The sequence below is a fragment of the Papio anubis genome, chromosome 19 (genome assembly GCF_008728515.1).
Source record: "Papio anubis isolate 15944 chromosome 19, Panubis1.0, whole genome shotgun sequence".
In the NCBI taxonomy this organism is placed as follows: Eukaryota; Metazoa; Chordata; class Mammalia; order Primates; family Cercopithecidae; genus Papio; species Papio anubis.
Window position 1 is genome coordinate 56,030,108 of NC_044994.1, and position 26,673 is coordinate 56,056,780.

At 40.5% G+C, this 26,673-nt stretch overlaps 1 protein-coding gene and 1 pseudogene across 1 annotated transcript in view; both read right to left on the minus strand.

The window, feature by feature from the left end:
* The window catches only part of LOC100997079 (vacuolar protein sorting-associated protein 4B), a 33,748-nt gene extending 8,465 nt beyond the window's left edge, over positions 1-25,283 (minus strand). Inside the window, exons 1-8 of the mRNA XM_003914455.5 lie at positions 24,978-25,283; positions 14,137-14,248; positions 12,957-13,113; positions 10,114-10,181; positions 6,422-6,541; positions 2,924-3,080; positions 2,429-2,577; positions 1,626-1,707 (exon numbers count right to left, since the gene is read on the minus strand). Coding sequence (XP_003914504.2) covers positions 1,626-1,707; positions 2,429-2,577; positions 2,924-3,080; positions 6,422-6,541; positions 10,114-10,181; positions 12,957-13,113; positions 14,137-14,248; positions 24,978-25,268 — 1,136 coding nt within the window. The 5' untranslated portion in view covers positions 25,269-25,283. The remainder of the gene's footprint in view (positions 1-1,625; positions 1,708-2,428; positions 2,578-2,923; positions 3,081-6,421; positions 6,542-10,113; positions 10,182-12,956; positions 13,114-14,136; positions 14,249-24,977) is intronic.
* Positions 17,350-21,248, minus strand: LOC103879789 (annotated as a pseudogene).
* Positions 25,284-26,673: the final 1,390 nt, after the last annotated feature.

Sequence of the window (26,673 nt, forward strand, 5' to 3'; positions counted from 1 at the left end):
TTGTACTGTGAACTCTTGATCAAGGGACTAATGATTAACAATATAAAATAGAAGTAGAGATGACACAGTAATTCTCTACATTCAAAATAGAATTAACTCACAATCTTATAGGATATACATTACACAAAATGTCCACTTTAATGAATACATCCAGAACAAACAATCCTATATTATAAAAAATAAACACTATGTTTCATTAACAATAATTTTGCTTGCCTTCTTAGAATGTATTTGGAGATAGAGAAGCAGCGATGAGGGATAATTTAAGTGGTCTGAGCAGACTGTTTTTCCTCCAGGTAACTCTCTGTGGCAATGAAAAGAATTTTAAGTTTCCATTGCCCCTAGAGATGGGTGCAGAATAAGGCAATTTTCCAAAAATACCCTGCACATTTCCTTTCTTGGTACTGGATGGTAAGCTAGCATGCTGGCAAATCATCAAGTGAATGGGATAAAAGTGGCAAAAACTGAAGTGCTAATTTTTACCATACAAAATAAATGAATGTACTAGGGAACTGTGAAGAGTGAAAAGTGAAGAGTCCATATACCTTTCCTAGAGCTGAAGTTTTATTTTCAACTTAAAAATTAGATAGATATATACACACACACACATATTTTATTTGTGAGATGGAGTCTCACTCTGTTGCCCAAGCTGGTAGTGCAGTGGCACAATCTTGGCTCACTGCAACCTCCGCCTCCTGGGCTCAAGCGATTCTCCCACCTCAGCTTCCCAAGTAGCTGGAACTACAGACAGGTGTGTGCCACCATGCCCAGGTAATTTTTTTGGATTTTAGTAGAGACAGAGTTTCACCATGTTGCCCAGGGTGGTTTTGAACTCCTGAGCTCAGGCAGTCTGCCTACCTCGGCCTCCCAAAGTGCTGGGATTACAGGCACGAGCCACCGCACCTGGCCTGACATACATTTTTTACTTAAAAAAAAAAAAAAAAAAAAAAAATCTTGGCCGGGTGTGGTGGTTCACATCCGTAATCCGAGCACTCTGGGAGCCCGTGGTGGGTGGATCACGAGGTCAAGAGATCGAGACCATCCTGGCCAACATGGGGAAACCCCGTCTCTACTAAAAATAGAAAAATTAGCTGGGCGTGGTGGTGAGTGCCTGTAGTCCCAGCTACTCGGGAGCCTGAGGCAGGAGAATCGCTTGAACCTGGGAGGTGGAGGTTGCAGTGAGCAGAGATTGCGCCACTGCACTTCAGCCTGGCAACAGAGCGAGACTCCGACTCTTACCTGGTTATCTTACTCTGACTTATAGAATTGCCATTGTGCTAAAATTTTATATGAATGGTTTTTACTGAATTGTCAAACTATGTTTGTAAATTTTTGAAGCATCAGTGCCCACCAAGCTTAATCAGAATGAAAGGTAAACATTATGTAATATATTTCCTAATATGAAAGACTCAAGTATGTGGAAATCTTGTATATTTGATAAAATAGGGAAACAAACAAGCAAATAAGCACCCTTCTCCCCCTCAAGGCAGGGGAGCGACAGGGTTAGAGTACACTACAAATCCTTTGAAAAGTTGTTAGAATGCCTCCTCACATGACAAAAAGGGAATTATCATCTACTTGTTACATCTGCGGTGAGAAATAAGACATTTACTGTATTATCCTACCTTCGCCTAATGGCAGAATCCAGAACCCAGGGTATATTTGTAGCTCCCAGAACCAAAATTCCATCATTGTCTACACCAACCCCTGCATTAAAATAGGTAATGCTTTAATTAATTTGTCATTTTGCTGTTCTTTAAACCTCTTCCATATATTCTGTTAAGAAATGTGGTGCTTTAGCATTAAAGTGCCTCATCTTGAGGGTCTTTGAAAAAAAACTGTATTTAATCAAATATCACCTTACAGCAATATGATCCAAATTCACTATGATGCAGGATGATGCAAATGTAAGCATCAAATCTCCCAGACTGTGGACAAATACTATTAACATTCATTTCGAAATATTTCTTGAAAGATTTCATTTGAAGTCTACATATTACTTTTACTGAAGTTGCTGCTGGTACACTATAAATGAATATATTAAAACTCTTTTCTATTTATGTCAGTGAGTCCTACAAGATAATTACAACTGAGTAAAAATCATGTATGCATATGGAAGACAACGGAATGAAACATGGCAAAATGAAACAGTTTGTTAGAATGGAGAAATTCTGCTTGAATTTTTTATTACTGTTATAAAAACTGTTATAAAATAAACAAAGACGACTTTAAAAATTAGTAACATTAAATTAGCCAGGCATGGTGATGCGTGCCTGTAATCCCAGCTACTCAGGAGGCTGAGGCAGGAGAATCGCTTGAACCCGGGAGGTGGAGGTTGCAGTGAGCCGAGATTGCGCCACTGCACTCCAGCCTGGCGACAGAGTGAGACTCTGTCTCAAAAAAAAAAAAAAAAAATTAGTAACACTACCTTGCATTTGCACTAGGAACTCCGTCTTAATTCTACGTGCGGCTTCACTTTCGTTTTCACTTCTTGAACCACATAGAGAATCAATTTCATCAATGAAGATAATGGAGGGCTTGTTCTCTCTGGCAAGTTGGAATAAATTCTTAACCAGTCTAAAAATAAATGAAAACTTTAAGTGTCTAAAAAATAGTAAAAGAGTAAAACAAAGCAATGTATCAATATTACAAGAACTGTGTAGATTAAAAAGCCTAATCATGTTTCAGGTACAGAAAATAAGAATGCTACAACTGGATAACTCACTTTGATTTACTAGGTTGTACATATATGCTATCTTTTCCCACAAAATAAATTCTAGATTAGAGACTGATTTGACAGAGAACTGAGTACTTACATTACATCACTTCTCTGAATATCTATGAATGATGTAAGAAATCTATTAAGGACTGATACAGTAATTACAGGCAAAGAAAAAACTTTAAAAATTGATTTACTACTTACTTTTCACTTTCACCTAGCCACTTAGAAACAAGATCAGAGGAAGATATTGAAAAAAATGTTGAGTTGTTGGCTTCTGTTGCTACAGCTTTGGCTAAGTAGGACTTTCCTGTTCCAGGCGGCCCAAATAATAGGATTCCCCTCCAAGGTGTTCTCTTGCCTAAAATTTACATTTAGAAAAATGTCACAAGAATTTTAACACTTAATTGCAGTTACCACTGACATCATCTATACGGAGGAATACTCTGAAAAGATTTTCACTCTAAACCTGTAAGGATTAAAACAGTATTTTAAAAATAAATCAATCTAAGGTATGTCTTAAATGTATTTTGTTTCTTCTAGAGACTACTTTATCAAAAATACACTTACATAACATAAGCCTTCTAACAGGAAGTACATTTGTTTGCTCATTCATTCAACCAGTATGTATCAAAACCATAACATTTGCACAGGCAAAAGGATTGCTGCCCTGCATGGAGTCTAATAGGGGAAAAGAGTTCAGTGAAAAGGTACTTTCTGATCATCCACTGTGTGCACAGCTTGATACCAGAATATTGTACAAAAACTACACCCGTAAAAAATGGGCAGCTGGAAGAGATTTTCTTTCAATATTTATGCTCTTTAGAAAAGTGAACCTAACAAAGTTTGGATGACTTATGAGTTTCTGCTGAATTCTTGATTCCACAGGAAAGCACAGGTTAGTGTTATAGGTAGCAGACTTCCTTTTATTTTTTTTGAGATGGAGTCTCACTCTTGTTGCCCAGGGTGGAGTGCAATGGTGCTATCTCGGCTCACTGCAACCTCTGCCTCCTGGTTTCAAGTGATTCTCCTGCCTCAGCCTCCCAAGTAGCTGAAATTACAGGCGTCCGCCACTATGCTTGGCTAGTTTTTGTATTTCAGTAGAGATGGGGTTTCACCATGTTGATCAGTCTTGAACTCCTGACCTCAGGTGATCCGCCTACTTCAGCCTCCCAAAATGCTGGAATTACAGGCGTGAGCCACCGCGCCCATCTAGGTAGCAGACTTCCATGGTTGGGTAACAAAAAGGTGATACTACCTTAAATCCTAGTTTTGCCAAAATATAACCAGTGAATACATCAACTCTTTGTGCCTCAATTTTGCTAATGAGCAATTATAATTCTGCCTAAAATAAAACAGGCTGGGTTACAGCTGGCAGTAAATTATCAAACATACATTTAAAAAACTATGGCTGGGCACAGTGGCTCACGTATGTAATCCCAGCACTTTGAGAGGCCGAGACGGGCGGATCACCTGAGGTCAGGAGCTCGGGACAAGCGTGGCCAACATGGTGAAACTCCGACTCTAGTAAAAATACAAAAATTAGCTGGGTGTGGTGGCAGATGCCTGTAATCCCAAATACCAGGGAGGCTGAGGCAGGACAATTGTTTGAACTCGGGAAGTGGAGGTTGCAGTGAGCCAAGACCTTGCCATTACATTCCAGCCTGGGCAACAAGAGTGAAACTCTGTCTCAAGAAAAGAAAAAAACAAACAAACAAAAAACTGCTAGGTGCAAACTATGGCTGTATACACAGTATCTGCAAAAGGATGATACGCAGATGAGTAATACTATTTCACTTAACTGTTATGAAAGCAACTATTACTTGAATTTCATTTTCTTATTTCAAATGTATACATTTACAAATCAGTGTCTAAGTATGGTACATATACCACTGGTATAACATGAAATACTTTTAGGTGGTATACACTTTTTAATTTTTTAACGTGTATTAGGAAAACACTTTTTTCACTTATAATAGGCACAAAGTCTTTTCAATAACGTTACTAAGTGAAAATATGTGAGATGATTTAAAGTTCAAATACAGGCAAAATAATCTCTGGTGTTAAAAGTTGAGAGAGAGATGACCTCTGGGGAGGAATGAGGCAGAAGGCTCCTGCCAGGTCCCTAGCAATGCTGTTATTTCTGGATCTGGTTGATGACACTGGCATGCTTGCTTTGTGATAACTAAGGAAGCCCAACACCCAGGGGCTCCTGTATGTCTCTGTATATTTATGCTATACTCCAGTAAAAATACTGTTCTAAAAAAATAAGCAAAGAAAAAGTAATGGTACACATACATGGAAAAATTCATGAAGATGATACATAAATGACTTATGTTTGAGAAAAACTGGTATAAGTAATATACCATAAAATGAGTTCAACCATATTTTTGTGCTTTTCTAGGATTACGATGTCAACTTTTATGCTGTTAGTTTCATACTCCTGAAGTTGGGTTGTAAACTACACCTTGAAGTTAGGTGGACAGTGCGTGACCTACTGGCTTTTTGCTCTTCATCACTGCTCTATATGATATGACTGTCTGGACTGCTCAGTCTGAGGCCTACATTACAGATTTGCTGTTGACATAAACCAACATGTTTATAAAAGGAAAACCTCTGTCTGACCATCAGATTGTGGGTGTGGCCATATTACAGACACAGACTATCAGTCACAAGAAGGATAATATAAAGGAATGGTTTAGCACAGACATATCACTTACTGCTAGAACTAGAACCTGTAAGTTTCCCCAGATGGTAGGTCAGCAATATTCTCTTCACAGTGATAATGAAATGTTGTTTTGCTACTAGAGGATATGCACTTCCTCTGAAGCTGTTAAGTGATTCTTACCTCTCATTTTAAGAAATGGAAATGCTCTTTAAAAATTAATACATAACTGGCCAGGCGCGGTGGCTCACGCCTGTAATCCCAGCACTTTCGGAGGCCGAGGCGAGAGGAACACGAGGTCAGGAGATCGAGACCATCCTGGCTAACACGGTGAAACCCATCTCTACTAAAAAATACAAAAAATTGAGCTGGGCGTGGTGGCGCGCGCCTGTAGTCCCAGCTACTCGGGAGGCTGAGGCAGGAGAATGGCGTGAACCCAGGAGGCAGAGCTTGCAGTGAGCGGATATCGCACCACTGCACTCCAGCCTGGGTGACAGAGCAAGACTTCGTCTCAAAAAAACAAAAAAAATAATATATAACCACTGCAAAAATTCAGATGAGAGTCAAAAGTAAAAATCTCCTATAATCTTATCTCCTAGGCATACATTAATATTTCTATGTCAATCCAATTATACTTACTTCTCAGCATACACATTTAACAAACATGGAATCATACTATTCAGTTTATAACTGCTTTTTGATCTTTGTAATAGATGTGGACATTCTTCAATAAAATACAATGCAGATTACAATTTATTAATGTAGATGTACACTCTGTTTTACTGAGGGCATAGTATTCTATTGCATGTTGGTGAATTACCCTACTGGTTGACATTTAGGTTGTTTTTCAATATATATACAGCAAATATGGATATGTATAAGAAATAAAACATCTTGTATAAAGATAAATCACCACCTTTTAAGAGTCACAATTTATTTAAGATAATTCATTAGTGACAAGAATGACAATGCTTCGCCTCAGTCATCAATGAACTTTTACAAACTCATGAAATAAAATTATTTAAACGTTATGTCACCTGTAAAAAGATGAGGAAATTTAATAGGCAGTATCACAGCCTCTTTCAGTGCTTCTTTGGCTCCTTCAAGTCCAGCAACATCACTCCATTTCACATTTGGTCGTTCTATAACAATGGCACCTAGAAAAAATTATGTTATCTTTAAATTAAGAAAGACTATTTCACCAAAGTTAGAAAAAAACATGAAATAATGATGTTAAGGAAATGCATTATAAAATTGTCTGGGAAAGTTTTACGTACTAACAACCTTTTTGAAATAGTGTGAGGAGGAAGCAGGTGTTAGGGAGAAGTCAATAGGACTAGGAACCAGGTGGATGACTAGATCACCTGGGGCATGTTTCTTTACCCTTCTGTTTCAGCTTCCTCATTTGTGAAATGAAAATAATATCATCTGCCCAAACTACTTAGATAGGTTGGTGCAAAAATCAAATGACATAATGAATATTAGAGTGTTTGGAAAAGCACCAAACGTTCCGTAAGTTGGTTATATTTGAATACATTGATTTTGGGGTATCAAAAGTACTTGTTCTACCATTTCTCCTGTTAACCAAAAGAAAAGGGGATCTGATCCTCTCCTCAACCACTGAAAAAAAAAATATGCTTAACAAATTTAACTCAAGATAGGCAGATAGACAGAAGGGAGAAGGAAAAGGGGAGAGGAAAGGAAGGAATGGAAGCAGATGATGGGAAAGAGAAAATATACCCCTGCAGATTTGCAGTATTTTCCTAAGATTTGCTGAAGTTTCTATTTGGCTGCTAAACAGATCTATTTACAACTTTTGTTAATTAACAAAGTTAACTTACATGGAAGATTTAGCTTCTGAATGCAGTATATTTAAAAGCAAAAGCAATTACTGCAGTAAGAGTCCAAGAAGGATGTCTTTTAATATAGCCTACGGACAAATTTTCTAGTTCTCTTTTATCGAAAGCTTTTCTAATTTTCTAGAATATGGAAACTGTTCCACTATAAAAGATGAAGCAGCCTGTTCTGAGATGGCATGTACTTAGTTGTCTTAAGTGTAACAGAACACCACCACTTACACAATCTATTACTTTATGAAATCAGTTCTACTGATTGTTTCTCCTTGTTAGGAAAGATAATCTGTTACTCTAAGACTAGTTACTCAGCAACTTCCCTAAATTATGAAAATCTTCAGCTACTAGATTAAAATTAAATGAAATCATAAGCATTTTGTATTACAAAAGTTCAGACTACTGTAAAGAAAAAAGTAAATTCACTTCGTCTTTTTTATGTTTCATTAAGATTAGTAATCCTAGGATTTCATGTCAGTTAAACAAAAGTAAACTTATTTTATATATGTACACCATCCGACTAACTCAAGATTTTCTGCTATAAATTTAAAAAATATGTCATGATTTGTTTTCATATATAACTAATACTTTTAAGTTAAAAGGTGACTTTGGAATGTTTACTGATCAACAATCTCATACTAGACATGGTTTGCAAAACTAAAAATGGGGGGATAGGACTACTGAAAAATGCTAACAAATGGAATGTACTTCAGTGATATAAATTTATCCAGTCTTTGACTATACTATTTATTACACTAGTATATTATTTAATCACAAAAATTCACTGAATAAAATTAGCTAACAGAAAACTCAAATCACAAACCAATTCTTAATTTTAACAAATATACCCTTAATATCATAATCTAAAACAGAGGTAAAAGATTTAAAATACTGTTCAAAAAACAAGGAAAAATTCAAAAAATGTGTAATAGTATGAAATCCAGCAGCAAACCATTAAAAAGTAGAAAAAAAAAAGGATATTCAAACATAAAAGGCTAGGACTCCTTTCATATTCTACTTCATCCCGAAATTTCAAATACATTTCCTCATTTAAATGTTTTAAGTATTTGGTTTTTGTTTGTTTGTTTTACATTTCTGGCCCTTATCATAAGTGATATGGAATTTAGAGAAATCCCTATTAAAAACTGGTTGTATCAGCCAAGAGCGGTGGCTCACAACTGTAATCCCAGCACTCTGGGAGGCTGAAGTGGGCGAATCAGTTGAGCTCGGGAGTTTGAGAGCAGCCTGGGCAACATGGCCAAACCCCATCGCTTAAAAAACCAAAAAAAACTCAACTTAGCTGGGCATGGTTGTGTGTGCCTGTGTTCCCAGCTACTTATGAGGCTGAGGTAGGAGAATCCCTGGAACCCAGGAGTTTGAGGCTGCAGTGAGCCATGATCGCGCCACTGCACTCCAGCCTGGGCGACACAGTGAGAGCCGGTCTCAGAAAAACAAAAAAGAAAAAAAATGTATCTTTTTCAAAATTAAAGATATACAACTGATTTTTACCTGGGGCAGGGAAACAAAACCAAAACCAAAAGAGCAGATAGAAAAAGTATCTTGCCTTACAACTGGAATAAGGCCACTTGGCACAGACCACAGGGTTACCCAATAAATGCCAACTGAGTGGGCAGTGCATGCCAGCAGTTTCAGGTGGTGGGGACATGGCAGTGTAAACTCAAGTTTTCGCTCCTGGACTACACCTACCACTGAGGTTGTTGGCACCTAAAGATGTTTTCTATCCTCATTACGTGGTCTGTTGTCAACATATTATCCTACAGTGTTTTCCTAGACATCCCAGTAGGGTAGGCAAGACAAAAATATTACCAAAACGAAGACACTAGTATAGCAAGGCTAAAAGTCTGGTTAAGGTAGGTATTTTCACTATTCTGTAACCAAGTCTGAACCTATAAAATGGAAATCCTTCCCAGTTATGCATTCTATTTGGTAAGATTTAAATGAACAAAATACATACTACCATTGGGTGAGCAAAAAATTCAATCTGAAAAATTGTTAGATAATTTATTTCAAAGAATAATCAAATCTCAGCAATGAACAAAGCCAGCCAACAAATAGATGCCTTTTTAGATAAACAGAGCTAGCATTTATTGAGTCCCTAGACTTCGTCAGATATATTAGGTAGTTTTTATACTGTCATTAATCTTAAAAGCCCTGAAAGGAAGTTATTGCTTATTTCCATTTTAGAGATGAGGGACTCTGACTCTGAGAGGCTCAGTCACTCACTCACAATTATAAAGTTTCTAAGTGGCAGACCCTTGAACAGAATGAAGACCTGAATGGAGCCAAGAATCTATGTCCCCTTGGTTATGCCACTACGCTATAGCAGAACAGAATGAAAGGGCTTCACAGGTGTGGAAGGTAAACACAGAAAGCTTAAACACTTAAATGTAAATAGGAACACTGAAAAGCAGATGAAGAGCAGTTAAGAAACAAAATAAACTATCAATAAGTGAGCTACAGCAACGGCAATAAAAGCCATGTGTAAGTCCTAACTTCTGCGCCCCTCACAGTAGTAAATTTTAACACCATCACATTTTGCAGTGTGCTAAGAGTATAAATGTTACCTTCCCTAAAAGGGGGCAAATAAACAAAATCAAAGAGCAAGTTGACTGAGAGCCTTTTAAAAGCAGATATGAAGCCAACAAAACTTTTACTATATAAAAAAGGCCAAACCAGGATCCTAGAGGGCAAACCCTAAAACACACTCTAAACAAAGCCAGCACATGACTACTGGGAACCAAAGCCCAGCTCTTAAACTTCATTTAAATACAGAGGGAGAACAAAAACAATTCAAATAGACAATTCACTTTGAGTCTTTTTAATAGGATAGTAAATTTAAAAACGAAATCTAAAGCAACCTTGAAGTTGATTCTGTAGTTTCTTTTTTTCAGGATCATCAGATTCTCCTTCCCCATCACTGTCATTCCTAATAAAAAGAATTTAATATATTCAAATGATCACTCATTGCTATCAAATAAGGCAAAAATGAAGGAAAAAATAACCTGAAATATTTGTAATTTAAGTGGCAAAATCAGACATTTACATTAAAAGCTATGCTTACTTAAAGAACGTAGTAAATAAAATAGGAAGCAGGCACGTTATCATCAATAGAGAATCATGTAAAGGAAAGGGACAAAAAGACCAGAATGAAGTCAGGAACTAGCTCCAAATTCCCATGACATATTTAGGTATGTATTAATTCATAAATGCATGCCCCACACATCACTCCATGAAGGATTCAAGATGAATTACAGAAGAGTTGCAAGCAACAACAGTGAAAACATCAGGACTGGGCAAGATATAAATTAGAACAAGAGGTCATATTAGGAGGAAAAAAATCTGGAACACTAATTATCTAAGGCACAACCCTTAGTCTGGGGGTTCCAAAGGATAGAGGAAGCTTCTTGAGGACAATGAACTACACTCAAAAGAACACGTAGGTCGATCAAGGCATTTCATATCTAGGAATTTATCTTGAGGAAATAATTTTAGAAAAGTTCAAGGATTTGACCATGAGGATAATCACACACACACCGTTTGCAAAAAGGGAAAAAGTAACATATTACAGGGACTAGCATATGACAGGATACATTGCAACATTTAAAAGCGATGTAGAAATAGTTTATTGGAAAAATGTTCCTGATACAATGTTAAGTATAAAAGTGATAAAGCCAAAAATAAGGCATTATATCATTTTAAAAACAATAACATATAAAGGGGGATAAAAGCATGACATATTTTATGCCAAAATGGAATTGCCTTGGTTATCATAGGATGGTGGGGCTGTGGGTGAGGCAGACACTGCAAAACAGATTCACTTGACACTCACTTTAACCTCCTACTATCACGCTGTCCAGTACTATAAAGGCTGTCCTTATTAAAAACAAACTGCCGTTTCTCATCTCCCTTGCAGCTAGGGTTCCACATGAGACCTAAATTCTTCCAAGAAGGTGGGGGCTGCTCAAAAGGAGACAGAATCTTCAGGTGAAGGCACTGGTTTTGCTGAGGGAGCTGCGCAGAGCTTTTACTGCCTGCTCCCAAGCACCATCAGTGCTTAGCAGAGTTGTTGGCAACGGCGGGATCCCTACTTGAACAACCTTGGTACTGTCGGCCATTTCTCCTTGTGATCCAAGTCTGATTCCCTGGCCCCACTATTCTGTAAGGTAATACCTATAATACATCCCTTTTTGCTTAAATTAGCCAAAGTGAGTCCTACTGTAAACGAAGACTGCTGTTCAGTACAGGAGAAAAACTGGCATCACCTTGTCAGGTAATTATCTCAGGAGAGATCCTTACAGGATTTTCAAGCATGACCAGAAGAGCTCCTATGGACAAGGGAAGAGAAGCTTCTACGGTCAAGGGAGTTTCAGTGAGAGCTGGAGGTCCCAGGCAGTCACGGTCAACTAAATTCTTCCCAATATTTTCACTTCATGTTTGGAGTCCCTGTTTTATACTAAATGTCCTCAATTTCATGTAAGAAACCCTAAGTTGAAATTCAATATTCATCACATCGGACTATCATCTGATTTTTGTTATGTCAATGTTATCGATGAAGAAGATAAAATGTTGTTAGGGTCTCACAGAAGCTCCCTAGTTTCCCGATCACATCTTGAACACAGAATATGAAACCTTGAGCTTGAGCTTATCATTTCCTTCAAACTCTGCCACTTAGTTTGAAGCAGCCAAGTCAACACTGGTTCTTATATTCCTCATGTCCCTCTAAACGGTCAAAGCCCCAAAGCATTGCCTAAAAGGCACTTCATTCCTTGTGACCACAGGGCATCGTTTCAGTAACTTGCGCCACTGCATACCATGAACAATGAGAACCGCATCCTCTAAAGCTGAGCAGAACCTCCCTGCTTTCAAACCCAACCAGGCCAGATAACTCCATCCCAGAGTCTCATTTTCTTAAGGGTGTGTTACCTGGAACTATTGGCATCAATTAATAGGAGAGCCAGAGAGGATGTGGTTAGAATATGTTCCCAGTGCTCAGCACAAACTTGGCATGCATATGTCATGTACTGAATAAACAAATTCTGCATCTAGAAGTGATACATCCCCCATCTAGAAGACACGTCAAAAATCGGTTTCAATGTTTATAAGTTATGCTGTGCTGTGTTGTTTTCTTTACAATGACAACATAAAGCAAGTCTAACACAAATTCACATCAAAAAATTTTGCATAAGACATCTGAAAAAAGTTTACATTGTTGGAGTTACTTTTCATTTTTTCCATATGGTCAAAGGTTTAATTTTCAGGTCACTCCTATAATCTCAAGCTTCGATATTAGCTAAAGACCACAGGGTACGTGAGTGCTGTTCCTACAAGCATTCTCCCCTACTACTGGCAGGCAGTCAGGAAGCGATGTTTGAGGAATATCATCCATTAAGCTTGACAAACTAGGGGTCAGCAGACTTTTTTTGTAAAGGACCAAACAAGTAAATATTTTAGGTTTCGTGGGCCATATAGTCTCCATACAACCACACAACTTTGTTGTCATGGCATGAAAGCAGCCCTAGACAACAATATGTAAAAGAATGGGCAAGACTGTGTTCTGATAAAACTTATTACAAAAACAGGCAGCTGGGCAGCTTTGGCCCATGAGCCACAGTTTGCTGACACCTGTTTTAATCAAAAGAAATTTATTTCACAAATCAAAAGCTAAAAGCCACAATAAAATTGAACAATTTTAAACACGTACCCCTTCTCATCTGCTGGACTCGGCTGTCCTTCTTTCACTGGCTTCTGTGCTTTTTTCTCTTTATTTTTCAGGTACTCCTTTAGTTTTTCTGCTCTATCAAGATATTCTGTACACTTTGCCCTGATACTTTGCTTGGCTTTATCACCCTGTGCTTCATCTATTAAAGGGAAATGAGAGAGATTTTTTTCCATTAGTATTCTGTGTAGAAAGGTTTGAACTCTTAAATATGTATTTTTTAGACAAGGAAATTCTATGTTGGGAGAAGGAGAGAAGAGCATCTCTAACTCTTCGTAGTCAATGATTATTACCTCTTTTCTACCCCTTCCCCCAGCAGGGTTGGAGACCAACAGTGGGTCTGAGTCAGAAACAATCTGAGCAAGACAGCAGGGTATTTTAAGTTAATGTTAACAGGAAATTATTTAATATTCTGAAGCTTTCACACTCTTCCCTTACATTTTTTGCAGATAGTTCAAAGTTGCTTGTCTTCCACAAACCCAATTATAAGAAAGACAAAGAGAAGGAAAGCAGTATTAATCATTTCCATGAATGTCTACAAAAGCTTTATTTCAGAAGAGTAAAGTGATGGAAATCCCACACATTCTGTGTAATACCAGTGTCATAATTTTACTACATGAAGGCCTCTGTCAGAGCTGTTTTCAGTGTGAACTTTGGCAACACATGCAGTAGATGGGATGAGCCCCACATAGCTTACAGGTTATGACTCATTCTTAGTTTCACTTTAACATAAAACCTCAAAAATAAATGAGAGAAGTTCAAAAGAACATCTTCAATTATCCAACTACATTCCATTTAAAAGCCATGAAGGCTGGGGTTTTATCCATTGTTTTCTGTTGTATCCCCAGTGCCTGCCACATGGTAAACATGCAATACATATCTGTAAAGACACAAATAAAATGTCTCCCAATCTATTTTCCTCTGACCATACTACATTTTAAGATGTTTTGGTATACAAAGTAATAACTATGATGGCTGTCACGTTTGCTAGCTAAGTCTCATTGCTTAAAAATCACTAGAAAGAAAGTGGACTTTTTTTTTTAAATTTTTTTTTAACAAATGGATAGTTTAGAATTTGCTGGCATTATATTTCCATTTTTAAGATATGAAATAGAATAAATTTTTCTTTTCGTGTTTTTAAATAAAACATAACCGACGGCCTCACATTTCACGACGTGAAGAAAATACTGCACAGCATGCTGATAGAGCTGAAGGGCTTCTTCATAGTTCCCAGCCTTGTCTTCCTGCGATGCTTTGCCAGCCAGATCTATCGCTTTCTGTTTGAGGGAGGCAAAATAATAACATTTAAATCAAAGCCTAAAGATAAATTGGAAGTAAATAATCGTATTGAAAGTTTTTTTTTTTTTTAAGCTTCTTAGCCTGCTGGGCTGTTAAAGAAAACAAACAAAAATAAGTAAAATACAAACAACAACTAAAAAAATCATTTTCTCTAACCCACAACTGTATTTTATTATAAATTACAAGTTGATAAAATGCAAATTACATTTGTTATATGAATAAATGTTACTGAATATTACTTTAGTACCAATCGCTAACATTTACATGTAATTTTCACTTAGCGAAAGTTAATTTTAGGGCTAACAAGAAATAATAGAATCTGAAAATTCACAATTTTAGTATATGTGCTGCCGAAGCGAGCACAGAATCTGAAAATTCAAACTAAACAAGTATTTAGGGAAATTCTAAAAAATTAAATGCTGCTTTAATCTAAAAGATATAACAACCGTGGAGATGTAAATGGGGTGAAACCCCTTCAGAAGCAATGGGGCAATGAAACATCAAGAATCTGAAAAACATTCATATGTTTCAATCTAGTAATTAACTAAAAGGTTTACTGAGCAAAGATATTAATCAGAAAGGTCTTTTAAATAACAAAAACAAAACCTGGAAACCTAAATCATAAGGATGCCACAAAACAGAACATCAAAGGATCACTAAAATAATATTAAGAAATATTTGTAATAACATGGAAAGTGCTAATAATGGGCATTTTTAAAAAGCAGGACACAACTTTTTATATGTAGCATGAATTTATTTGAAACAACAGCAAAAAAAAAAAAAAAAAGCACAGGAAAAAGATGGGAAGGAAATTTAACAAAGCTTATCTTTGATAAAACTTCCTAGATTTTTCATTTTCTACTTTTTCACATCTTCTAAAAAACATGGACTACTTTTGTGGAATTCTTTTTAAAACCTCCCAGAAATAAATCCATACTAATAAAGCCAAGAGATTTTTGAAAATGATGCAAAAAGTCAGTCAATGGCACCGAGTCAGGCTTTTGAAGAAGTGGTGCTAGAGGAACTAGACATCCATAAGCATACACCTAAAAGAATCCTGACTTAAACTTAATACTTCCTGCAAAAATTAACTCAAAAATGGATTACAGAATTAAATGTAAAACTACAAAATTTTTATTCTTATTTATTTTGTTGAGACGGGGCTCCATCTCACTATGTTGCCCAAGCTAGCCTTAAACTCCTGGGCTCAAGTGATCATCCTGCATCAGCCTCCCCAAGTAGCAGGACCACAGGTGCACACCACTGCACCCAGCTAAAACTTTTAGAAAAAACATGGAAATCTTAGGATCTGGGGCTGGGCAAAGAGTTCTTAGATTTGACATCAAAAGCATACTATATAAAAGAAAAAAATGGTAACTGGACCTCACGACAAAACTTTTGCTCTCTGAAAAATTTTGTTAAAAGGATGAAAAGACAATCTATAGACTGGGAGAAATATTTGCAAAACATATCTAACAAAGAACCAGTATCCAGAATATATAAAGAACTCTCAAAATGTAACACATATCTTCATGTGATAAAACTACACAAACACAACCACACCCACACACATAAAAACACATGAGGACAAGTAAAACTGGGAAAATATGAGTAAGAGTGGTGGAATGTATCAATGTCAATATCCTGGTTGTGATATTGTCCCAGTTCTACAAGATGCTGCCCCTGGAGACAACTGGATAAAGGGAAGGCCGGATTCTCTGTTACTTCTTACAACTGCATGTGAATCTACAATTATCTCAAACTAAAATTCTCCTGAGCTCAGGAGTTCACGACCAGCCTGGACAACACAGTGAAACCTCGTCTCTACGAAAATACAAAAAATTGGCCAGGCATAGCGGCATGCGCCTGTAGTCCCAGCTACTTGGGAGACTGAGGCAGAATTGCTTGAACCAGGGAGACAGAGGTTGCAGTGAGCCGAGATCACGCCACTGCACTCCAGCCAGGGCAACAGAGTGAGACTCCATCTCAAAAAAAAAAAAAAAAAATTATATTTAATTTTTTAAAATATGCACAGACACATACAAATAAAGGGCAAACACGATTTATTAAAACATTCCAACTGGGTTAATTTAGGTCGTAAAACTATTCAACAGAAATAGGGTACAGTAAAAAAAAAAAAAAAAGTTGTTAGAGATATTAAAAATAAGTACATAACGTAAGCAAAAAAATCATTCAAATAATGCAAAAAACCAATTATGTGGAAGAATATTACATTCTGGGGCAGTGGAGCATGGATTAGACATGGCTGGGCTGAGATCTGCAAATGGGAGGAACAGGTCCGCTGGAAGACCATGCTTCCTCTATTACAGCGGGGAAGAAAAATAAATGGTTTACTTTAGAATTGATAAAATGTAATAGTTATGTGTCTCACAGTTCAAGTAGCCTAAATTCAAAGCTAAATTTTCAAAAGTTTTATCAGCTAGCATATGAATATAAAACATGCAGTCACACAGTCAAGTGGTGGTTAGGTGAGACTGGCCATATAAAAATGCATCACGGCTGGGTCTGGTGGCTCATGCCTGTAATCCCAGCAGTTTGGGAGGCCAAAGAGGGCGAATCACTTGAGGTCAGGAGTTTCAGACCAGCCTGGCCAATATAATGAAACCCCAACTCTAAAAACACAAAAAATAGCCAGGCACCTGTAATTGGGAGGCTGAGTCAGGAGAATCGCTTGAATCCGGGAGACGGAGGTTGCAGTGAGCTGAGATCACGCCACCGCACTCCAGCCTGGGTGACAGAGCAAGACTCTGTCTCAAAAAAGGAAAAAAAAAATGCATCTCAAAGTCTCAGTGGTTAAGCTACATAGCAGAAATAAATCCTTTTTCTTTTGTGTTTTTGTTTTCTTTGGTTTTCTTTTTTATTTTTTTTTGAGATGGAGTCTTGCCGCTCTTGTCGCCCAGACTGGAGCGCAGTGGCGCCATCTTGGCTCACTGCAATCTCTGCCTCCCAGGTTCATGCGATTCTCCTGCCTCAGCCTCCCCAGTGGCTGGGATTACAGGTGCCCACCACCATACTTGGCTAATTTTTGTATTTTTGGTAGAGATGGGGTTTCACCATGTTGGCCAGGCTGGTTTCAAACTCCTGACTTCAGGTGATCCACCCGCCTCAGCCTCCCAAAGTGCTGGGATAACAGGCGTGAGCCACCGTGCCTGGCCTAGAAATAAGTTCTTTCTTATCCTAACTGTAATTTTCTTCTCAGGTGATTTTGAAATGCTGTGCCACTCACCTCTTCAGCCACTTGTTCCTCTCATTCAGTCAGGCCTCACTGTGGCACCACACTGATTTTTATTAAGGTAAGTAAATCTCTTACACTGCAGTGGGTATTATTTAAGCATCTAGCTCCAAACATAGTAGTAATTAAACCAGCCTTTCCCTGTTGGTGAGAATGTCTCTATATGGCTTCTGAGCACTTGAAATGTGGCTAGTGTGACTGAGGAGTGAATTTATGTAATTAAAATTAAAATAGCCACATGTAGCCACTGTACTGAGTGGCACATGTTAAATCTTTAATCAAAGACGATGAATTAAGAGGATATGCATCTATTTTTTTCCGCTGATGAATGCCCCATCTCAACCTTATTTCTGCTAACATTTTTCATCTGAAATAAAATTAACCGTGTCTGTTGGCATTTTTCATTTGAAATAAAATTAACCATGTCTTCTATGGTCTCTATGGTTAATTCTGGAGAGTTAATTATTTTATTTTTTCATTCTAGAAAGCTTTACCAGAGCAATCCATACAAAGGACATCCATGCACTTCCATTAGTTTCTTGACGGACATGTTTTACTCTCTATCCTTCTGCAAGATGCTGGCTACTGCTATCTCAAAGTCCTCCCGGGTGACATGGACTCGCTGTTCCCTCAGGGCATATATGGCGGCTTCTCTGCAGATGACTTTCACTTCAGCCCCTGAGGCCCCTGGCAAAAGCTCAGCAATTTTTCTCTGGTTGATCCCCTGGGTCAGGTTCCTTTTCAGAGAATGGATCTTCAAAATGTCCAGCTGGAATTCAATTTTTCTGTTGACGTGCCCTGACTGAAGCAGCGGTCCACAATAACCTCCATCTTCTTGGTGGCCTCAAAGCTGTCCAGCTGGTTGAGCAGCTCCAGCACGATGTGCACTTCACTGTCCCCTCCACAACCCACCTCCAGCCGCAAGGAGCTGATGGAGCTGATGATAGATGGCGGGTCCTCATGCCATGACAGACAGCTCCCTCACCATTCTTGGCCCTTCCCTGATGAATTTCTGTACCGATTCAGAGCCAGGGATATGAACAAAAGTACAGTCTATATGATGAGCCATGACCCAGGCAAACAGTGTCTTCCCAGTGCCTAGAGGTCCATACAGCAGGACCACCTTGGGTTGTACGATACCCAGTGCTTCAAAGAGCTTGGGATGCTTAACAGGCGGCTCGATCACTTCTCTGATGTCTTTAATCTGCTTGTCCAGTCCACCAATCATCTCTTAAATCAAGGCTGGCACCTTCTCCACCATCACTGGTGACACCAGTGGGTCTACTTTGTTGGGTACGATGCTGTGCAGTGTGTAGCTATCATTTCTGAGCGCCACCTGGCAATTGGGTCTCATGTCATTGATGTCGCTGTTTCTGTCCACATCTAAGACAAACTTGCCCTTGGGATATACCTTGACTAACACTTTCTCCATATCCATGGCCCAGACTACTTCCTTCATACAGGAGCCCTGTTCCGGCAGCAGCTGCAGCTCCTCCTGCAATAGGTGAACTTTTGCATTTAGTTCATTCCTTTGTGCCTGCAGCCTCTGGAGGTATTGGCTCTTATCATTCACAACTGACTGGAGTTCTTCAGTTCTTGAGTCTCAGACAGATAATACTGGCAGAGTCTGCTGCCTGTCTTCCCCTCTTCCGGCTCTATCTGCTCTGGTCCATCAAACATTATCTTCCCTCTTCAGCCAGAGCTCATTTTCTTTCTGAATATAATCCTCCACCCTGTCCCTTGCTAACACCCTAGTTCTATCTGCTATCATATATGTCAAAACTACCATCCAGCCTCGTGAGTGGTCAGTTTGTTCCCACCCTTGCTACCTGAAAACATACAAGGCAATCTTCGATGGCTTCCCATTGAAAAGAATAAAATCCTGATGCTGGAGCTGACCTAAAAGGTCTGAAATAACCTGGGTCCTAGCTACATGTGGTTCTCCTCTGAACCCTAGAATCCTCCTGCATTCAGGCAGCCTGAGCAGTTGGATCCCTCCACCTAGAATGTTCTTCCTTCCTTTCCCCAGATAGATGCATGATGTCTCCTCTTCAGTCCTAGTTCAGATGGTAAGTCCTCAGAGAGGCCCTCCCTAATTTGCTATAGAAAAGGCTGTACCTCATCCCTGCTCTCTGCTCTCTGCTATCTGCCCCCGCTGCACTCTCTCATCCTATTACTGTCATTATATTTACCTGAACACTCACCCACTGGCTGTCTCCTTTAGGGAGGTAGGCTCCATGAGGACAGGACTTCACCTTGAGCTCCCCACGCCTAGAATGGTGCTGGCATACGACGGGTCTCAAAATTGTTTAACGAATGAAAAAAAAATTCCCCTACTCCTTTTTCAGTATCTTCTTCCTTTTAATTACTTCACTTCTGTCATTCTTAACATTTCTCTCCACTAGATATTTCCATCAACATACAAACAGCCCTCCTTTAAAAAGTCTTATTTGATAACAAAACACTGTTCAGTGTTAGTTCTGTTTCTCTGCTACCTTCTAGAGTCAAAAATCTCACCAGAGTGGCCTCTATTCTCTTTCCCTTATCACATAATAAAACGGCTCCTATAAAGGCTCTCTAGGATGCTAGATCCAAACACCAGCTCTGTCTTCTCAATCTTCTGATACTGAAAGTTGATTATTTCCTCCTTCTTGGACACTGTCCTCTGCTGAGCCCCCCACTACCACTTGGATGGTTTTCCTCCCACCGCTCTGGCAGCTCCTTCTCAGTCTCCTTCATTGATTCTCCCTCTCATATGTGACAATGAAGTATATTCATCAGGTGTGGGCTGGGACTCACCACCCTACGTGGTTTGCAGTGACCTAAGGCTGATGATCTTTGTGTGTGCGTGTGTGTGTGTGTGCGCGCGCGTGTGTGTTTCTGAGCATGCACAAAGTTTTTTTGTTTTTCTTTTCATTTATTGGCCTCTCTCTCCCGGTTAGAATGTAAGCTCTAGAAGAACAGCAGTTATATCTGTTGTCTTCACTTCTTTATATTCCCAGAGTCTATCACAGTGGCTGACACAAGACTGAATGATGTATCACCCCAGGATCAGTCAGGATCCAGTTATCAATATGGAAGTATAAAGGTTGGGAACATGTGGAATTGTCCTTTTCCACTTAGGAGACCCAGACACATCCACCTTAGAAAACCCCGAGAACTGGGGTAAATTCTACAATTACCTGCCTCAGGAGAAAAGGTGTCCCAGGCCCTGTCTGTCGAGACCAATTCTTTCTCCTCTGCTGTGGAGCTGATCCCCACCTTCCTCCGCTGACATTTACTCTATCAATGACATGCCTATCAACTGTTCTCCCCAACCCTTCCTTTTTTCCCTCAGCAGAAAAATGTGTTGTCCTATCTCAGACTCACACCTGCAGAACACAAACTACACACCATCTCTCCTCAGCTCCTCGGTTCTCCTCTCCCTACATCTCACTCATCTCTTTGCCTCCACATCAAAATCCCAAATACCCACATTCATCCCAGTTTCCTGATCTGCTATTTCTCACACAGCAATGCTTTCTGCCTCCTGATAGCCAAATCTTATGCTTATCTCACTCCCTTCCGCAGCACTTCACACACACAACAAATACCCTGACAGTGTCTCCTTGCTTGGCTGTCATGACATCATTTTCTTCTAGTTTTAGTCTTTTTTTTTTTTTTAAAGACAGGGCCTCACTGTGTCACCCAGGCTGGAGTACAGGGGTGTGATCACAGCTCACTTTAACCTCCACTTCCTGGGCTCGAGCCATCCTCCCACCTCAGCCTCTGGAGTAGCTGGGACTATAGGCATGCACCACTACACTCAGCTAATTTTTGTAAAGAGGGGGTTTCACCACGTTGCCCAGACTGGTCTCGAAGTCCAGAGCTCAAGCGATCCGCCTGCCTTGGCCTCCCAAAATGCTGGGATTACAGATGTGAGCTACCGCGCCTGGCCTGGTTTTACTTTTGATTAACAATTCTTTTCCAGGCTCCCGTTTCTCTCTCCTTAAATGTCGCTAATCCACAGAATTTCTACCTTGGTCTTTGTTTGGGCTTACTCTGTATACTCTCCAGGATGTGACTCTGTATGCCTACAACCTCTACTGCCACCTGTACGCTAATAATTCCCAAATCCTTATTTCCAGCCTAGTTCACTCTCCCTAGTTCTACACATGCGTATGCAAATATTCACCAACATTTCCATTTGATTGTCTCCACAAGCAACTAAAACTCAACAGGTTTAGAACCAAATTATTTTGCTCCCTTGCCCTGGCCCCAAATATCTCTCCTTTTGTATTCCCAGACCAATCCCTACCAACTCAGATACCCAACCCCGAAATCTGGGAGAAAACCCAGACTATTCCTCCTCCCTTTCAAAACGCAGATACAGCCAGGAGCGGTGGCTCACCGCCTGTAATTTCAGAACTTTGGGAGGCCGAGGTGGGGGGATCACCTGAGTTCAGCAGTTGGAGACCCACCTGGCCAACATAGCGAAACCCCGTCTCTACTAAAAATACAAAAATTAGCTGGGTGTGGTGGTGCATCCCTGTAATCCCAGTTGCTACTTGGGGGCGCTGAGGCAGAAGAACAGCTTGAACCCAGGAGATGGAGGTTACCATAAGCCGAGATCATGCCACTGCACTCCTGCCTGGGCAATAGAGTGAGACTCCGTCTCAAAAAAAAAAAAAAGAAAGAAAAAAATGAAGATACAAGCTTGACTCTTCTCCATCTTCAATTTTTCTCCTCTGATCAATCCTTTTCACTTTATTTTAATGGATACTCTCCTAATTTGGTCCCTCACCACCTCCCATCACACAGACTTTGCCTCCTTGCCCAGTACAATATACTGCAATAAAAGTTATGTGAATGTGGTTTATCTCTCTCAGCATCTTATTGTACTGTTCTCAACCTTCTTGTGATTATGTGAAATAATAAAATGCCTACATGATGACACGAAGTGAAGTGAATGACACAGGCATTGTGACACAGTGTTTCAAAATTATAAACTATTTATTCTGGAATATTTCATTTAAAATTTTTGGACCCAGGTTAATTGTGGGTTATTGAAACTGTGGAAAGTAAAACCACAGAGAAGTGGAGACTACTGTGTAGCTTTATTACATTATTACATAATCTTGATTTTTAGTTATCTGCATTCCCTCATTAGATTATAAGCATCTGGCCACAGGGAGTTTTGCCTTGCTCAGCACGAAGTTAACCATCACATGGATATTAATCCAAATTTCCTAGGTTAGAAGGCTGAAAAGGTTGAATGAGAAAGCACACATGTGAACCTACCACTAACATCACAATTCAAGATCCCTCCTGCTTAACAGTAACAATTATGCCTTTCATGTTGGTCAGTCTCTGGCTGACGCACTGAAGAACAGCCAACAGTCCAATACAAATATGATGCATTCCGGGGCTGGGCACGGTGGCTCACACCTGTAATCTCAGCACTTTGGGAGGCTAAGGCGGGTGGATCACTTGAGGTCAGGAGTTCAAGACCAGCCTGGCCAACATGATGAAACGCTGTCTCTACTAAATATAGAAAAAAATTAGCCGGGCGTGGTGGTAGGTGCCTGTAATCCTAGCTACTTGGGAGGCTGAGGCACGAGAATCACTTGAACCTGGGAGGTGGAGGTTGCAGTCAGCCAAGATCATGCTGCTGTACTCCAGTCTGGGCAACAGAGCAAGACTATCTCAAAACAACAACCAAAAAAACCTGCAAATGATGAAGATTATGTTGTAGAGTATCGAAATCGCATGCGAAGTCTCTGACAAATGAAAAGTTGGTGAAATAAAAATTGTTAAAAAGCCAACGATGACAAGATGGGCACTTCAGAAGGGTCACCTTTAATACTCAAGGGAAAAACACTTTTACCAAATGACCAACGCTTTTTCCAAATAAGTTTACCGAAAAGAACCTTTCCAAATAGGACTACAAAAAGCTACAAAAACCTCACGTGAAGATTGCTGAATCTTAGTTTAACACAACCTTGGTGAAAAAGATACAGTCGGCCGGGGGTGGTGGCTCACGCCTGTAATCCCAGCACTCTGGGAGGCTGAGGTGTGCGGATCACCTGAGGTCAAGAGGCCAGCCTGGGTCAACGTGGTGAAATCTCATCTCTACTAAAAATACAAAAATTAGCCAGGAGTTGTGGTGGGCAACTGTAGTCCCAGCTACTCGGGAGGCTGAGGCAGGAGAATCGCTTGAACCCGGGAGATGCAGGTTGTAGTGAGTTGAGATCGAGCCACTGCACTCCAGCCTGGGTGACAGAGCAAGACTCCGTTTCAAAAAAAAAAAAAGAAAGAAAGAAAAGAAAAAGACACAGAAAAATCAACACTTGACTTATTCTACAAAATGAGTCATTGCTGCAATTACACAATTATTTCGTGAAAGATTAAAAAAAAAAATTTATAATCTTCTAGGTCGATTTTCAAGACAAAAGTCCCAAGCAAGCCTCCTTTCCCACTCTTTTTGTGTATGTGTGCGTGAAACTGTAATCTCTGTTTAAGTGGGTCTACTTTGAGTGGTCTTTCTTCAGAATCAATAATCATGGACTAAGGAGTTCTTCCATTACCTTTGATGCCTCTATCAGGCACTCCAATAAATGCTTGTTCAACAACCTACCGGAAGTCCAAGACGGGGATTCAATACAAGTATTTTAGGCTACTTTCTTCCCTTATTGACTTACTGGACTGGGAGTCCTCTACATTAAGCCACATTACATTCTAAACTCCACTAAAGCCCTAGATCCATTCTGGGGATGGGAGACACCATTACATGAATTTCTTTTCTGAAAGAATTCCATTCCACAGAAGACTAACGATTAAGCCTAAAATCTTAAGATTCCATGATTTGTGTACAAAACACTGTGCTCATTGCGGTAGAAAAGGGGAACTGGAGCCACACAGAAGTTTAAGAATAGTCCTCGATCTTACACACTACAATCTGGGAGCCACAGGAGACTGCACATAAATTCAATGACTTCACGGAGACTGTATGTAGCCTGGCTGTAATCTCAGATTCTTAGTCTGTTCCCATATTTCTACTCACCTGACAGCTCAGAATGAAGGCGTCCGCTGTCAGCTTGAGAAACTAAGACCGAACTATGACCACTCTATTTTCAACTGGTCTAGAACAGGGCTTTGCAAAAATTACGTTCTTTCTCCCTTAACCCTGATTGGAGAGACCTGCCCAGATCTTGGCTGGTTTGGGGACGTGAAGACCCAACAAAAGGGAGGAGTATCACAAAGTCAGTGGCTCGGGAGACCCCAAGAGCGGGTCAGAAAAGACCTTTCCGCTGGAAAACGGGCCCCTCTCCCACCTGCGGCAGGTCCCCGGACCCGCCCTCCTCCTTCCCGACCACAGGCGCGGCCGCTTCCTCCCTTCTCCCCGCCCCCCACCCGCTTCTCGCGCCTCCCCTGGGTCCCAGCTTCCTAGGGGGACGGGAGATGAGCAATGATACCTGGAGGTTGGGCGAAGTAGATGACATGGCGGAGTTCCCAGGCGGTTTCCAAGGGGAACGAGGGGCGAGAAGAGCCAACAGGAGCGACGTCGAACCGCGCCCGGGGTAACAGCCCCCAAACTGGGGAGGCCGGTGGTTCTCGGAGCGCGAGCAACAGCCTCCCTTCCGGAACTTGTTTTCAGACAACACTCTCTCCAGTAGCACTCGGACCCTCCCCACCAAACTTCCGCAATCCCGAGCCCCTCTAGGTTCTGGTCCCGCCTCTGCTCCGGGCACTTCCGATTTCGTCATCAGCACGCGCGCACCCAGTCACCAGACTCCCTTCTCTCGCCACAGCTCAGGCCCTCCCTAGGCCGGGAGAAGTAGCCTGGAACCAACCCAATCGAGCCCTGGCGGAAGTCGGGCTCGGCGCAGGCGCACTGAGACTCTGGCCTAGGGGCGGGGCGGCAGCCTGGCGGACCTAGGATAGCGCAAGCGCGGAAGCGCAGAGCCGGTTTGGGGTTTTTTTTTTATGTTTTTTTTGTTGTTGTTGTTGTTGTCGTCGTTGTTTGTTTGTTTTTTCCCCACCCCCCAGGGACGTCTTTTACTTTGAGATGAATTATTGGTCCTGGCTCCCTTCCCTCATCCACGTGCCTTGTTGCCTCGCAGCGTTTGAGTGAAAAACTCATCCATTTCCAAGACCCGCCGACTGGGGGCTTTGGGCCTGTGACTGCGCCTCCCTCACTGCGTGTGCTCTGTGGAATGGGGGCGATCACAGTCCCCTCGGTGGTGAATAATTCAGGAGGGAGTGCGCGGTGAGGCGGCTGCACAGCGATGCGCTAGCAGTCAGGCCGCGGGTGGGTCGGCGCTCGTTCCTGCTTGTTCTTCCCACGCCACTCGGCATCTTCCAAATGACTGTTGTGTTGGGAAGATAAACGTAAATAAGGCGTGGACGGCCGCTGTCCTCGAGTATATGTTCTAAGAGGGAAGCACTTGTCCTGTAAAATGGGCATTATGCCGGTTATGTTTACAGGCAAATGGCTTGAGGTTAAATGCGTCAGGGATTAGAGGCAGAACCAAGGTAAAACCCTTTCTCAGCCTTCCCATGGTTTGCAGCCACCACCACCCTTTTCTTCTTTTCATAGTTAACCTTCTCAAAGGAAAGCAACGTAGATGTTTAATCACTCCATCACTTTTTTCTCACTCATTCCTTAATTTTTTCTAATCTGGCATCTCCGAAAGAATTAAAGTCTTCTTCTCCTCCCTCTTCATTGGTATTGTCAACTACCCCGTTCTTATTTGTCCGGCTTCCTAATGTTCCTTTTCTACCTCCTTCACTGTCTCCCTTTCTTACTCCTCCCTGAGCTTAAGCTGAATTTACTCAAGAGTCTGATGTCCTCTTCTCTCTTTCTTCTCCACCTCTGCTCATCTTATTCTCTTCTTGAGCTTCAGCTATCAATAGACTAGAAGTCGCTTCAAATCTGGATTTCTAGACCCATCGCATCCCCTGCCCAGCATTTACAACAGCCTCCCAGAGATTTCCTTCACAGGGTTTTTCTGCAAGACAAATTCAACATACTCAAATTAATTACCTTCTACCCTAAACTTCTTTATCTGGTCTCTCCTTAGAATAGTATTGCCAAATCTGTATCATCCAGGCTCAAAGCTCAGAGCCCTGTCTCTGCCCTGCATCAACTAGTCCTTTCTCCCTACTTGT